Source organism: Castor canadensis, chromosome 14, assembly GCF_047511655.1.
Source record: "Castor canadensis chromosome 14, mCasCan1.hap1v2, whole genome shotgun sequence".
In the NCBI taxonomy this organism is placed as follows: Eukaryota; Metazoa; Chordata; class Mammalia; order Rodentia; family Castoridae; genus Castor; species Castor canadensis.
The window spans coordinates 469,962-486,208 of NC_133399.1; the positions used below are offsets into that span (position 1 = coordinate 469,962).

The 16,247-nt window shown below is 60.9% G+C and overlaps 2 protein-coding genes across 2 annotated transcripts in view; one reads left to right on the forward strand and one right to left on the reverse strand.

Annotated features, from left to right (window-relative positions):
• LOC141416577 (RNA polymerase II elongation factor ELL-like) overlaps positions 1–13,812 on the reverse strand; it is a 31,294-nt gene extending 17,482 nt beyond the window's left edge. The window contains exon 1 of the mRNA XM_074053576.1: positions 13,652–13,812. Coding sequence (XP_073909677.1) covers positions 13,652–13,786 — 135 coding nt within the window. The 5' untranslated portion in view covers positions 13,787–13,812. The remainder of the gene's footprint in view (positions 1–13,651) is intronic.
• Positions 1–16,247, forward strand: part of LOC109686275 (microtubule-associated serine/threonine-protein kinase 3) — a gene marked incomplete in the record, with an annotated part of 381,278 nt that overhangs the window by 158,528 nt on the left and 206,503 nt on the right.

Below are 16,247 nucleotides of genomic sequence, written 5' to 3' on the forward strand. Positions count from 1 at the left end.
CCTTCCCAATGTCAACCCATGGTCCCCGTGGCTACCCCGACTCCTCCTCACTGGCTCTAGATGCTCGGCCTCCATGGCCTCCTCCAGGGGGTCCTCCCAAGGGCCTGTCACGACAGGCCAAAGGCCCGAGGGCGACAGCAGGGCCAGCAGGCTTGGCCTCACACGCCGGCCCCGCCCGGTGCTCACAGCAGCTCCATCTCACACATCAGCGGGGCGGCTGGCTCACTGGGCAGCCGGTGGTCTCCTCCCTGGCACTGCTGACCACTGGGCTCTGACCACACCCTGCAGGCTCTGTGACCCCCTGGGGCCTCCAGCCACTCAAGTGCGGGACAGCCCAGTGGGACAAGGCCCCTGCCAGGCCAGAGCTCTGAGAACAGGCCCTACCTTGCCTTCTGTCCCAGGCACTATCTGGAAAGGAGCCCCACACACGGGAAAGCCACATGAACCGCCAGCCACCTGCCACCTGCCCGCCTGCATGAGAGCTCCGCGCTGTGCCTCACCGTGGGCCTGCCCTCGGCACAGCTCTCCCCCGTCACCACGGATACCTCAACCCCTACTCATCGCCCTGGTGCCACTGCACTCCCTGCACACTCCCTTAGGCCCCACGCCACACCTAGGATGGGGAGCACATCCATGTCTATGAGACCTGGACTCATCTCAGAAAAGGAGGGAGGATGACAGAGGCAGGGCAGGCACCTGGGGGGCGGCTCAGGCCAGGGTGATGAGGCCACTGTCACCAGAGCTGCTTGCCCAGTGCCTTACAAAGAAGATGCCTAGGCTCTGGGCAGCACAATGGCACCTGTGCCTTCCAGACCAGGGCTGCTGTGTGACTGCAGGCCAGAGTCGAGGGGATCGGGTCCCCACTGTAGGGTGGGGGGTTTCAGCTGGGGAGAGGGGGAGGCAGAGACTGCTATAGGAGCGGGGTGTCCCACTCAGGACAGCAACAGGCACACTGCCCAGTTCTCCCAGCCCAATGTACGGGCAGGGATGTGAACACTCCGCTCGCTCCTTGTCTGCCCTGCTGCTGGGGACAGTGCCCGGACTGTGACCTGTGGGTGGCCAGCAAACATCCTGCCCCGAAGAGCTCCCAGACCACGGCTGCTCCCCACATGCCCGCTCTCTCTTGTCCCAGCACAGACGTGGCCCCGGTGGGGACAATCCCAGAGGCTCCTGGGAGATGACCTGTCCTCCACAGGCACAGTGAAGTGAGCTCCCTGCCTGGTGCCAGGGTGGCTGTCAAAGCAGACACACGGGGCTCCCCTCCTCCCTGCCGGGCCCAGCAGGCGAACCTTGGAACCCAGCGCACAGACACAGTGGGGAAGGTGGTGCACAGCACCCTGCTACGAGAGGGTTAGTGGGTGGCAGGGCTCACGTGCACAGCTCCAGTGTCCTGAGGTGCAGGGGAAACTAGGCCAGCGGTGGCACACTACGGCTCACGGGTCCCCGATGGCACCCCCTGGATGGTGGCCCAGCCCCACCCTCATTTCCTCTCCCATGCTGTCGGGACTGTGCAATCCCACTGGACACAGGGTGCCCGCTGCTGTGGCTGAGGACAGCCCCGAGGCTGCAGCACATGGGGTGGCAAAGGGTCACAGGGGCCCAGCCCTGGGCTTTGCTGGTAGAGCCAGTTCCCCCAGATGGACGGCCACGTCTGGGAATCCACCCTGGGGCGGGGGAAGGCTGGCCACATGCCTCCATTTCCTCAAATGACCAGGGCCTGCGCTGTGGGGAGGGTTTAGCTGTAGCCAGTGCCAGCCGAGGGCCCACTGTGGAAGTGTCCTCGACGTGCACGGCAGCCTTGTTAACGACTGTCCCCACCCAAGAACCAAGATGCCCTTGGTAGGTCTCCCTGGGTCAGGGGGTGAGCGGGTAACAGCACTCAGCAGGCTGGAGCAGCTCAGGGTAAGCACTGGCCTAGCACCCGCAAGGCCCTAGGGTCGTCCTCAGGATGGAGTCACCCCACGGGAGGGGACAGGACAGAGGTGCGGAGGCCCGTCCGGCGCCCGACTCCACGTGGAAGATGCCCGTCTGGAAAGGCTGCACACTGTCATTCTAACTCCATGGCCTTGTGGAAAATACCAACTTGTGGGGACAGTGACAGACCACTGGCCCTGGGGCAGGAGGGGTGACAGGAGGAGTTGGGAGCGTCAGGGCAGTGTTCCCTGCAGGTGGCACCGGGTTCTACGCTCTTGTCCACAGACACGGCCACAGCCCAGCAAGCGCTCCGATGCAAAGTCGATCTGTGGTGACAAGGATGGGCCTGCATGGGTTTGTCATGTAACGCTGGCAACGAGGAGGCTGACGGGATGGGTTCATGAGACAGCTCTGGCTGTCCACTTGATTCTGATGTGAAATTAAAAAGCTGCTCTAAAAATTAAATCTTCAAATTAAAGTCACGCATCCTCTCTCCCTGTCCCCAAGCGCCAGCCAGAGCCTATTCTTCCACTTCGGAGCAGAAGTGAGATTTCGGAATGGGTTCCAATGGTCGCCACTGCACACACAGATGGTGGCGGGGCTCCAGGCCATCAGCCTGGCCGCGCCGCCAGGTCCATTATTTAGACAAGGAAAACGACGCTCTCCATGGCAGGCAGGGGTGGTGTAACTTTGGACACCTTCCAATCCTGTCTGGATCTGTGACAGGGGATACAGGGTGGCTCTCACAGCGGCCTCTCTGTGCCTTGAAGTCCACAGGCAACCTAGGCCCGGGTCAGAAGGAGACTTGAGGCTCAGGGGTGTGCAGCCAGCACGAAGCAAAGTCCACCTGTGCCAGGCCCTGGCCGCCTCCTCCACAGCACCCAGGGCCACTCGAACCCGACGCCAGGACTGCAGAGATGGCCCTGGCCGTGCCTCAAAGCCAAAGCCTGAGGTGTCATGACCGCGCTAGCGAGCAGTCTGCCAGCCCAGCTCCTGGTCAACTGTCACAGCAGACAGGACCCCAGGCGTCCAGGACAGGAGCAGCACTGCAAGACCACTCTGGCAACTGTCAGCCACGACACAAACTTTACTAGTTTCTGGCTCAAACCCTAACCCCTGCTTCTTCTCCAATCCATCACCCAGATAAACTGAGTCAAGCTCGAGCCCCTCCATCCAAGCAGCCCAAGCAACCCAACCATTTCCAATTGTGGCCACGAGGTACAGGCCCACAAGGCAATGTGGCTGCTGGCTGCCCACAAGAAGAGGGGAGGGGACACTGACAGCTGCCAGACATGACCAAAACATACAGGGGGCCAGGATTAGACACTCATCTTTGAGAATAACGCACACGACGCCACCACCATCCCACAGCTGAGCCGGTGACACCAAGCACATGGAGACAGAACCGCAGGGTCAGCCTGTGAGGAACCTAGAAGTGAGTCACCTGAGTCACTTCTGCCACAGGGACCCCACCAGGGAGACTCCTGCAAGCAGCAAAAGTGGAGCAAGCACTTGACAAAGGCCACATGTCACATGTCCCTCGTGTGGGCCTCTCTCCACACCACCTCAGAGGGGCAGGAGCACAGGTGGAAGTTTGGGCCATCAGTGCAGTCCCTGTCCACCTGGGGGACCGCAGGTCACCGGCCAGGTCTGCCCAGCTGTCTGACAGCTGCAGCTGATCCCAGTCTAATTTGGGCGACAGCTGACACAAGGACTGGGCACCCAAAGTGGGGTATGTGACCCAGGACCCTGCAAGGTGAGGGACCTCCTGAGCTATGATGAGACCCTGTCTCAAAAAAGAAAAGGGAAGAAGGGAGGGGATGCAACTGAAGAACCCTGTGGGGTGGCCTGCCATGGGAAGGCCCTGGGCTCCGATCCCAACACTAGGGAAGAAATGTGAAGGAAAAAGACAAGTGTCCGAGTCCCGGCACCCAGGTCAGGAGTGCTCAGAGCGGGCAGCGCAGGCCTCAGGGCGCTTGCGGCGCACTGGAGCAGCAGGCAGGCATGGCACAGGGCCGGCTGCAGGCTTGGCACTAGAAATGCTGAGCAGGACGCTGCCTTTGAGGTGACACGTGGACAAGCACACCGTTCAGAATGGAAACAGTGAGGGGACCACACAAGGCCCTTGTCCTCTGCAGCTGGCCCCTCCACGTGCCGAGTGGGGCGCTGAGTGACCCCGAGTGATCTCTAACAGGGATGGCCCAGAAGGCCAGGCTGCCACTCTCCCTCCAGAAGCCTTCCTGGACGCAGACCACACTAGAGCCCACGGACAGTCACCCGGAAGCCAGGGCTGAGCTGGCTGCTGTAGGCAGCCATTGCTCTGGTTTTTCAACAAAGGCCTATGACTGTGGGGTTACCTCCATCTCCCCACACCAGGTGACACGGGGACACATGGTGCACCAGGTCCATCTACCTAAATCCTGCTGACGTCTTCCTCCCACCTCCCGAGATGCTGTGCTCGGCTGGTCTCTCCGTCGGGGGAGACGGGAGGCCGGGGCCCCATCCAGGCTTGCACGGATGGGTTAGTAAGTCCAAGGAGCCACAGACGCAGGCCTGGCCTGAAGCCAGCAACTCTGCCAGCCCGACACCCTCGGGCTATAGTGACAAGGGCCTGCTCCGTGACACCCGTGCAAGGTACTGCCTTGCCAGGGGCTGACAGGTCCCAAGGCCGCACAGGCCACGCAGCCTGCCCGCAACACGCCCTCAGCGCGTGGCTCTTGTGCAGCTGCGAGCGCTCGCCTGTGCATACCACCCTGGGTGCTGGGGCCGGACGGCAGGTCAAGGCCTGGACCGCCCGCCCCAGGACACCGTGGCCGACCCACAGAGGAAGGCAGGCAACTTCAGGGTTGGCGCTGGGGAGCAGGGACACCCCAGGGGACAAAGGCCACTGCCCTCCTCTGTGCTGGCTGTGGCTGGCTCACAGCACCCTCGACCCAACCCGCTGAGCACACACAGGGAGAGCAGACCACACGCGAGGTCAGAGAAGTCCGGAGAGAGGCCCCAAGGCTTCATCCCCTGGTGGACTGCCTCCACCAAGGCCTCACGGGCACGCCTGGGCTCTGGCGGGCCCTTCTCTCGGGAGCCCAATGTCCTCAGCTCAGAGACCAGCCTCCCCGGTCCCCAGGGTGTTGCGAGGACTGCAGCTCCATCTGGAGGAGCCTCCAGGCAGGACCCACTCAGACGGAGTCAGCAGAGGGCTGTGTGCCAGCGAGACCTGGGCCCTCCACAGCAGGCTGGGGAGCCGCACAGGGCCATGGGCCCTGCTGTCCCCACCCACAGGGAGTCACACTGAGCCAAGCACATGTCCCTGGAATAAGCGTGGGGCATCCAACTCCAAAAATAAGTGTCACCAGGGAGGTGGGAACAGTTCCCAGGCCAGGAGCTGCCCTGCCCTCAGGCGTCTGGCTGGGCAAAGCATGGCCACACCCACTGGGGAGGGAGCAAGGAGCAGGGAAGGTGAGAAGCAGGGTCCTGTGGGGCCTGACCTATGACACCACCTGTCTTGACATGAAACAGCTCTGGAAGGTTCAACAAGAGCCGCCCAGGGGGTTCCTGCCCCGCTCCTGCCCCGTCATCTGTGCTTCCTGGCTGGCTGGGTGCCTTCACACAGGGATTGTGAGCACAACCTAGTCTGTCCTCATCCAGCACAATCCCCCATGGAGGACACCCGCCCTACTGAGCCTCAGGGAGGTGGTAGGGGGAACACCCTGCTCTGGGGGCCGGGGCAGCTGCTTCCCAACTCCTGCCCCAGGCTGCACTGTGACTGTTGTGACCGTGCTGTGTTTTCAATTGCAAAGGTCACAAACAGGTTACACAAACAAAGGCACATCCTGGGACACTGGGCAGGCTTGTCCTGCTAGTGGGATTCCCGCTGGGGCTGAAGGTCTACAGCCTGCAGGGCCCCAGGGGGACTGGTGGCTAGGTGGCTCTGGGCAGCAGGGGGGCAGGCCTGCCACAGGGGGTCCCTGGGTCCCAGTAAAACCTTACTGATGGGGGCACCTGACGTGGCCCTGGGGCGTGATTTAGCACACTTGGTTGAGACCCTAAGACTGATGCTGCAAAGGCTTCACCAGGTCCTGTGAGCCACAAAGCAGCAGGCCTGCCAGAGCCGTGACTGGAGGGACTCTGCACCTCTGGTCAAGGGCTGCAGCCCTGTCCCCATTAGGATCTTGGTGACGTGTGTGGGGCAGAATGCACTCCCGGAGCCCTTTGCCACAGCAGCTCTGTCTGGGGAGAGCTGCCCTGACACAATCGAACAGCATTCTCACAGCCCCAAAAGCCATTCCTGGCTACAGAGACCACCAGCTCCACAAAAAGAAGATGAGTTTTCCCCAAAAGCCACCCTATTAAAAAGGGGCAAAGAAAATAGAACCCAGCAGGCTAGCTTGCCACCCTCCAGCCAGTGGAGGAGGAAGCCACCCAGCCTGGCTCTGCATCTGCAGGGTGAGCACGGGTCCCACGCAGCGCGCACACCCATGCACACGCACTCACCTCCCCTGCAGGAGGTCCTGCTCCTCCCAGCAGCGGGTGGATGTGACATCTGCCCACACGAGAACCCCTGGCTCCTCCTCCTCCCCACCCTCGGGGCCAGGGCAGGACCCCTACAGGCAGCACCAACCTCCCAGGGCTGCAGGGGCCTCCTGCTCTCTGTCGTGCTGGGGATGGAAGCCAGGTCTCGGCATGGCAGGCCTGTGCTCGCCATGAGCTGACCCCAGCCAGGCCTTTTTCTCTGTAGGACTGGGGTTTGAACTCAGGGCTTTGTGCTGGCCAGGCAGGCGCTCTACCGCTTGAGCCACGCCTCAGTCATTTCTGCTTCGGTTATTTTCCAGATACGGTCTCCCGTTTCCTGCTCAGGGTGCCTCGGATCACAATCCTCCTGCAGGTAGGATGACAGGTGGCACCACACGCCCTGCTATTGCTTGAAATGGTGTCTCGCTAACTTTTTGCCCAGGCTGATTTCAAACTGCAACCCTCCCGATCGCTGCTTCCCGAGTAGCTGGGATTATAGGTGTGTACCACCAAGTCTGCTCCAGGTTTTTCTTGATATAGAAATGGCTTCCCCTAGTTCCTTCGGCAGTTTTCTGGAACCCCAGTATGGAGTGGTGCACCCTCAGGTGTCCACAGTACAGATGTCCAAGAAGGCTGTGATGGGTGGCGACAGACACTCTGCCAGACAGTTCCATGGCGTGGATGGCCCGTGAGCGCCTCTCGGCTGTGTGTGCTGCCGTAGGCATGGCATGCACCCGTGTCTGAATCTCTGCTCTCAGCCTTTTGGGTGTACCCAGAGGAGGGGCTGCTGGATCACCTGGTGTGGCCACACTGTGTCACGTTGCCAACACAAGCGTGTGTAAGGCCATTTTCTCTGCCTCCTTGCTGCTGTTTTAGTGAGAAACTGGGATTTGAACTCAGGGTTTTGCACTTGCAAAACAGATGCTCTACAGCTTGAACCACACCCTAGCACAGCATCACTGTTTTTACGGTTTTTTTAGACAGAGTCTCACTGTACAGCCCAGGCTGGCCTGGAACTGGTCATCCTCCTGCCCCAGCCTCCCGAGTGCTGGGATCATAGGCAGGGCTACCACACCCCACTAATTACTGTTCTATGTCCTACCTTAGCCATCTTAATGGGGGTGAGGAGGTCTGGAAGTCTGTTGAGAGCTCTCGGGAGCATCTCCAGCCACACCTGGGCCTGCACAGTCTGGGGCACCTGGCTGATCTTGTCAGGCTCCGTAGTTACCTGGCTGCAGGTGACAGGGACCCTGGCCACAGGTGCCAAGGGGCACATTGGCACCCAAGCTCCAGGTGGGCTCAGCTGGCTTCAGGTCATACCTGAGGGGACGTCTTAGGGACACCTGGGCCCAGATGGCACTGACACTGCCACCACGCCGAGCCCAGCCTGCAGACTCAGGTCTGTCTAAGCAGTGCGGGTCAGGATGGACCGTGGCTGTGGGGAGGGGCACAGGGAACATGCTGAGGGACTGGCACCTCCTGAACCCGCTGCCTCCATCCAACAACACAGGCCTTGAAGCCACGCCACCTGTGGCTCCTGAGGCGATGGCACAGACATGGCAGAAGCCCTGCTTCACTCACAGATGGCAGCTGCGAGCGCTGGGCTGTGGCTCGGGCTGGGAGGTGGCCCGGCATTCCAGCCCCAGCAGCCGCCTCCACAGGGCCAGCCAGCCCCAGAGAGCCGCAAGTGGCTGGGGGACCCCATACGCAGCTCTGAGCGTTAAAGGGAGACGTGCCGGGAGGTGGTGACCAGAGGGAGCGGAGGCCACCAGCCCTGCACAGCCATGCTGTGCAACAGCCACCGGTGATGCCAAGCCAGCAGAGCGTCCTCCCACCGGGACCTTGGCTCCCCGTGTCCAGGGACCATGGCCAGTGCAAGGTGGGAACCTCGCATCCAACCACCCAGTGCACATGACCCGACAACAGGAAGAAGAGGCAGTGGCGTGGGGACCCGTGCACGTTGCACACGGCCTGGCGCTGGGACACAGCTCAAAAGCACGCCTGCCTCACCCAGCCCCCTCCACTGCAATGCAGCGAGGATCAAGGCACCCCTACCCAAGGCTGCTAGGGCCCCAACCCGCTGCCACCACCCACCTGCTCCTGATCTGTCACCCAGCTTGGAATGACCACAGCCTGCCCGGTGGGGGCAGCTCTTGTCATTCCAGCAGCTGGGAGGCAGACGCAGGAGAGTCAAGAGTTCTAGGCCAGCCTGAACTCAAACCCCCGCTACCGCCAAGAAAAAAAAAAAAAGGCGAGAGAAACGTCCACCTTCTCCAGCCACTTGTCCCCTTGCCAGCCCCAGGCACATGCTAGCTCAGACCTTCAGAGCCTCTGCATCTTCCTGCCTCCACCCGGCTCCCTGACCCCATAAAGCCAGACCAAGCCTGGCACCAAATGCCGAGCCACACAAGGGTGACAGGCGTGTGGACCTTTGCCCTCATGGCCCTCCCTGGGGTCCCTCACAGGGCCTGCGGGCCTCAGGACAGCAGGGGACAGCACACAGGCTCACAGCAGCCAGGACCCCAGTGAGCGGTGCATGGTGGCCTCTCAGGGTCTGTGCTGCATGCGACAAGCAGCCACTAAGGAGCAAAGCGCCACAAGCTGCCGTGGCGCCGGGGCGCAGCCTGCCTGACACCCTGGGCTCCGCACAGTCAGGTCCGGCTGGGCAGGCCGCTCCATCCCCAGCACACACAGAGCGAAAGTTTATGGCAACAATAAAGCAGGCTTATCTAGAACCAGAGAGAGAGGAGACACACGGTCACGTGAGCAGCCAGGCCATCGTAACAACCACAGGGACACAGCCAGGGGACAGGGCCAACACGGTGCCGGAAGCATTCTCTGTGCCGAGCTGGATCGCCCGACCTCGGGGAGGAAACGCGCACTGTGTGTGCCTTTTAAATGGCTGCTGACCCCGCCGGCTCACTGGGACTCAGCGTCCTACCTGTCCCTGTGGAGGGACTGGCCAAGTCGCAGGCCCCAGGCCTAGATTTCTTGGCCAGAAGGTGGTGTCCAGCCCAGAAGGACATGGTCAGCACGAGGTTGGGGGCGGCCTCCTCAAGCAAAGAAGGGTCTCTAGGGCACTGAGGGGACGGTCCCTTCTGGAGGGGTGACGTGGACACCAGGTTTGAATTTTTTCAATTAAAAAGTGACAAAATATCCATCTGGCATAGCTGCCAGCCGCTCACTGGCAGAGGGCAAAGGTCACAGGGGCACAGTTCTCAGTGCCCCTCAGGCCCTGCATGTGACTGCAGAGGGGAATTTCTGACCCGCCCGTGCATCTCAGAGCAAGGGCAAAGGACTCTCAGAGGCCGAGGGCAGAAGCTTAGCCTGAGCAGAGTGTGGCTTGAGCCATCACCCTGGGCCACGAGGCCTGGACTGTGGCCAGGGGTCCCTGCACGTCTGCCACTCCCAGCCCTGGGATGTGCAGCTCGGGGTGGAGCCAGTGCGCTTGTTTTCCAGGGTGGCCAGGGCTCCGGGCAGCGATGTCACAATCCTGGTATGATGTCAAGACTGCTTGGAGCGTGATGAACTCTGGCCTCCCGGTGAGTCAACAAGGGAGGGAGGAAGGGAGGACGGGCTTCCACAGCTGCCTGCCGTCCACATACACACAGTCACATCCTCAGGGCAGCTCTGTTCTCCTCCAGTGTCCCTGGGGACTCCCTGACTGGAGGAGCGTCCTGCTACACACACACAGCAGACCCCTAATGCCCTGGGCCAGCCTGCCGTTCCTGGCCCTCCAGATGTGGCCCAGCCACTGCCCAAGGGGCCTGGCTTCTCAGCTGCTCCTAGCTGGGAGGGCCAGTGCGGTGACCTGGCCTGCAGAGCCACCACCCTAACCCACCTGGGAAATGACAGCCCCACCCCGTGGGCTGGGGACCAGACAGAGTGACTCGGTGTGACCCAGCAGCACAGCACAGAAGGGTGGACGTGCTGCCTGAGCACAGCTCTTTCAGGAGGTGTGGCCCAGACACAGCCACGGCCACCCATGTCACCCACGAATGCCGCTGCTGAATTAGCACTCAGGCCCACAGTGGGGCTCCCCCCAGAGCTGAACCCCAAGGCTTGAGCCATTCCCCCCAACAAGCAAGACTGGGGCTTGGGCAGCCTATGACAGAGAGGGCAGCGGAGTACCCTCAGGCAGAGGACAAGTCTCTTGGGTGAAGAGGGAGCCACCGCTAGCTGCCCCAGGCTGGCAGGGTGCCAGGCACCAGGGAGTGCCCCCAGGACTGGCCACGCACCAGGAGGCCAGCAGGGTGGGCACCAGCAGAGCCTGAAGGAGCTACCAGGCTCAGGACCAGACAGCAGGGCACTCCCAGGAAGGGACACCAACACCGAGCCGGCCTTGCCGTGGGAGGGAACAGGCTAAATTAAGTCTCCTGCCACAGTGCCTGGGTTCATGGCCACACGGTCTGCCCAGACGCAGCTCTGGGCACCCACCGCAGGTGCCAGCCCTGGCTGCGGCCTCAGGGTCCAGCACTCCTGCACATCTGGACAGCGGCCCACAGGGTCCCAACACCTTTACCTAGCCATGGCCTGCCCTGTCACTATACCTATGCCTGGCCACCTCAGCTCTGTGCCCTGTCCTAGGAGGACAGGGACCTGTGTCCTCCTGGCTGTTGCCACCATGTCACCTGCTTCCTAACACCAACTGCCAAAAAGTCTGTGCTGCTGTTCTGTGCCACCCTCCCCTTTCACTGATGATTCTAGAATACTTGCTGGTGACACGAGCCAGGTGCAGACCGAGACAGGCTGCACCTCAATTTGTCCAGAACAAGACGCCCCTCTCCTCCAAGAGCAGGGTGTGCCACCAGCTACAGGGCCTGCTAAATCCCCAGTGATGAAATGCAACCAGGGGGTAGCCACAGGTCCCCAGGGGGCCATTTCCTCAGCAGTCAGGGGACACTTCTCCCAGCAAGAGCGACACTGTCCTGGAAGGATGAGCTGTTTTCATGCTTCCTCTCCTCCCTCATGGAAATCACCCATCCAGCAGAGCCAAAAAGGCAAGGCAGAGGACGACAGCCTCAAAAGCACGGCGTTTGGGGGCTTGCGTTTGTTCTGAGACTGGGACTCTCAGTCCCCCTTGCCTCTGGCTCCCGGGGACAGGGACCCCAGGCCTGGCCACAGTGCCCGGCCTCAAGGTTTTGTATCTGGAGAGAAATGTGCAGACGCTGCACGTGCAGGGGGGCCGTGAGTAGCTGAGCCACCCATACTGCTCTGTCACCTCTTCCTGGCCAACCCCGTGAGGAGAGAAACCCTGGCGGCTCCAGCCTCCCATCTGCTTCATCAATAAAGACCCCTTCTCAACTCAAAAGCGAACCCGAGGGGCTGGCTGCAGCTCAGTGGTGAGCGCTGGCCTCGCATGTGAGGCCCTAGCTTCATCATCCCCAGCCCCGCAAACAAAAAAAGCAGAACTAACCCTGCCCACGGGGGGCAGCGTGAAACCCAGGGCCTGCAGACTGGACCCTGCTGGCAGAGCTGGGCAGCGAGGTTTTGGTACCCGTGCCTGGCTATGCCAGCTCTCCAAGTGGCCTCCGCATGCCCACCACGCAAAAGCAGGCCAAGTAGCAGCACTTCCAGTCCCTGGTGCCACCGGCGCCCCAAGCCACCCAGCTGTTAGCTGACCCCCCTCCAGTGCCCCGTGAACAGGGTTAGATAAGAAAGCTGCCGGTTGCCACTTGAGTCACCTGCCAGAAAGAAAAAAGTGTGACTGGCCTCAAACCTCACTCCAGCCACCTAAGCCTTACGGGCTGGCTCGGGGAAGTTCTTGGAGGGGACCCCGCCTGGCTGGCTCCAGGGGACAGGCTCAGAGGCCCCCTGCTACCTTCACCCTCCCACAAGGAAGAGCCAGCTTAGCGAGGGGACATAACCCACACCCGAAATTAAACACAGCCGCGTGACGGCGCAAGGGGGATGCAGGCTGGCCTTCCTCATGGGGGGGGGGCAGGGCGGGGCCATGCCACCAGGTAGCAAGTCCACCTCTTTGACGTGACTCAGGCCACAGCCCCAGCTGGGCTGGGAAAGTCCGTCTTCCTGCAGGACGAGTCGGAATCGCCCGGGGAAAACAGTCCCGGCTGCAATTCCACCAGGAAGTGTCGTTGATCACTCAGGCCGGGGTGTCACCCTGCCGGGCCACCGCCCGCCACCTTCTCCTCCTCACCTCCAGGGGCGCTTTAGCCTCACTCGGGGAAGCTTTTTGACAAGTCAAGAACTCCTTTTCCAAAAAAAAGAAAAAAAATTCCCATCCTGATTCAAGAAGAGGAAAACAGCCACCAGGATGGGCAGGAAGTCACCCAAAGAAATGGGAAGAAGTGAGGGACAGGGGGTGGGGCACCCCAGGCAGCGGAGGCACTGGGAGCAAGAATAGGGTACGAACTCCCTGCCCAGCAGCTAATAGGGCCGACCCAGCAAGTCCAGGGCAGGAAGAGAGCCGCATTCCTTCCTAGTTAGTCTCCCCTCGCTCGCTCCTTCGCTCGCTCGCTCACCCGCCCCCCCCTCCAGCCAGGCACACTTAACATACAACACCTCCTGCCCCGTGATGACCCACAAAGCCCCCCAAAATCTCCAGGAAAAGAAGCCACGGAGCCACTTCCCGAGGTCCCCACCGCCAGCCCACCTGGGAAAGGAGAGGGAGGTGAGTGCCATGACACGGTCCCAAATGGGAAGACGCAGATTTGGGATCTCTGTGTCCCCCGACTCCCAAAAAAAAGTCAGGCCCCAGAACTGGATGGTGGGGGAAGTCCAGCTGGCTCCTCACCTCCACCCCACCCCAACCAAGTGGCAGATCAGAGAAGCCTCAAACTTCCCCAGATGGACGCCAAGGCGGGGGACGATGACCAGGTGTGACAGGGACCACAGGTGCCCAGAAAGGACCAGATCGCTATAGAAAAACATCACAGCTCCCCCCATAAAAAAAAAAAAACTCGCCAAAGGTGTCCAAGGAGATACAGGGTTCCCTAGGGTGTGGGGACCTGGGGGTCAGGTGTCACTTTGGCCCCAAGAATCAAGGGGGTCTCAGTGACCCCCACAGGTGCCCCCCCATAAAAAATCGGGGGAGACCAAGGTCCCCCCAACTACACACACACACACACACACACCGGTGTCCCCCAGTCTTCAGTGTCACCTGGACCCCGCCCCCCACCCCCCACGCCGACCCCCGGCCAGGGACGCGCGAGGTCGGCCCCGCGCCTCGAAGCCCCCGGACGCCCAACCCGGACCCCGCACTGCTCACCTGGTCAGCCCGGTAGCTCTCGAAGGCCTTCAGGGCACTGTCGGTGAGCTTCACGTGGAACACGGACACCTTGCTGCCGTCGCTCACCCGCCCGCACGACAGCCCGTAGCTCCGAGCCTCCTTCAGCGCCGCCATCTTGCGAGCATCGCTCCCCCGCCCCCCCCTTCCCGACTCCAGCGCCGGCGCCCCGGCCACGCCCCGCCCCGCCGCCCGCTGACGCCATGCATCATTCATGAGGTACGGATGGCCACGCCCCCCCCAGCCCGCACGCAGCCAACAGTCGCCGGCGCCCGGCTCGCCGACGCGCTGCATTATTCATGAGGTCGAGATGGCCACGCCCACTGCGTAACCGGCGACCGTCGTCCTCTCCGCCCCACTATTTTGCATATTCATAAAATACTGATAGCTCCACCTCCCCAGGCCCAGAGGAGACCACTTCCGAGCACGAGCTCCGCCTCGACACGCGCACCCCGTCTAGGCCACGCCTCTATAAGCATTATTCATGACCCTGTCTCAAGTAGGCGGGCCTAGGCCCCGCCCCGCCGGCTGCTGACGTAATGCATTATTTATGAGCTCTTTTCTGGGCCTTCCGTCTTTGGCGTCTGTGGGGAGCCGCAGCCGGGAGTGTGGAGGGGGCGGGGCCGGCTCCAAACACGTGGGAGGCGGGGCCGACGGGAGGATTTAGGGTTTGTGGGCGGGGTTACGCAAACTAAGCGCGCGTTGCATGCTGGGACTTCCCTTAAGGTGGGCCGGTGGGATTTTTTTTTTTTTTTTTTCCTGTCCCCGGGCCGCTGAAGCGATGGGGAGTAGGCTGAGTCCCATGAACTTTTCTTAGGGCTTTAAGGAAGATCAAATTCCCACACGCCCAAAAGCCCTGGATGACGATGGAGCCAAGCCCCATTTTGCTAAAAATGACTCTTGTTTTGTTCTATTTCGTAACGTCATGCATTTAACATGTACGCAGTGAGCCCAGCCGCAGGGTTGTGCAACCTCGCCTGTCTGGCTCCCGCACCTGGCATCCACTGGTCTGTTTTCACCCTTCAACGATTGTCCCTTTGTGGACATTTCCCCATCAATAGGAGCAGACAGCATGTGACCTTTGGGGTCTGGCTGCTTTCATTATGTTGTCATCAGTCTCATAGTACGTAAAGTGCTTTCACTCCCTTTTCACGACTGAGTAATATTCCACGGTGTGGACCTTACCCATTGATCCGTCCGTTGTGGGACTGGGTCCATTCAGGTTCTGTAACCCTCTGCTGAACCCCTTCCAGGAACTGGCCTTGCTCTGTCCACATCCCTGGCTATGTGTTTATGGATACTTGGATCCAGAGACCAGCTCACACAGATGGTGGTAGCCAAAGGATAAAGTTTTGTTTTGTTTTGGTGATGTTTCAAGGGCTGGGTCCTCCCTGACGGTCCCTCCTGTCCTCCACGGCAGGCCACACCAAGACCATCAGGCAATGCCAGAGTCCAAGTAACCTTTTTTGGCACCCGTCACTCATATCTGCTTCACAAGTGGAGGCCGGGAGGCTGGTGGGGAGGGCCAGGCCGTGGAGAGGGTGGGATGTGAGCAGAGCCCAACTGGTTTACCCACCGCCCGCCTCCGGACCACGTCCATGGACACATGGTCAGCCATGCACAGCCTCTGCTGGCCTCAGATCCAGCAGGGCACAGATCAAAACCACTCCTAAAAGCTCCTGACCGCATAAACACAGGCCACCTGTGCACGCAGCGTTTACACTGTACCAGGCACTGAAGGTTCATGGAATGTGACTCAGGATCACTGGAGTCCTCAAGCTTGCAGCCGGTCTGGGCAGCACAGCGCAACCCCATCTCAAAATACATCAACTTGCCCAGGGTCGCTGTCTCACACCTATAATCCCAGCTACTCAGGCAGCAGAGATCAGGAGGATGGAGGTTTGAAGCCAGCCTGGGCAAATAGGTCAAGAGACCGTATCACAAAAAAAAAAAAATATCACAGAAAAGGGTTAGCAGAGTGACTGAAGGTGTAGGCCCAGAGTTCAAATCCCAGTGCCACAAAAAATAATTTAAAAAAAGTAAGGTGCCTGCAGGGCTGGGGTTAGGGTTAGGACTTCCACATTGTACTTCCCCTGCCATCAAAGAACGACGCTGGCTCAGACACCCTGACCACTCGGCCCACTGTGCACAGCTGTCTACCTGAAAGGCCAGCCCAGGTAAAGGAAAGCTTGCAGGCCATGGTGCCCGGGTCACAGGACAGGGACGGTCCTTGGGGACAGGGAAGGGCCACAGCCTGGCTTTGGAAGTGCAGGCAGCCAGGCTGCTGAGTGGTGAACAGGGAGGAACCACCGCCCGGCATGCTGTGTGTGTGGGGACAGCCGGGACCCTCTCTGCACCCGTGGCCTCCTGGGAAACACAACGGTAACAACTGTCACTGCCCAGGCCCGTGGTGACGCCTGTTGTCCCAGCTGCTCGGGAGACCGAGGAAGGAAGATGGAAAGCCAGCCACATCCTGGCTGAGGACAGGGCTGAGCCTGCAGAAGTGACCACAACCGGCCTCTTGTGACCCAGGAGCCACCCAGGCAGCCAAGCAGGGCCTGGATGCAGCCACAGGCAG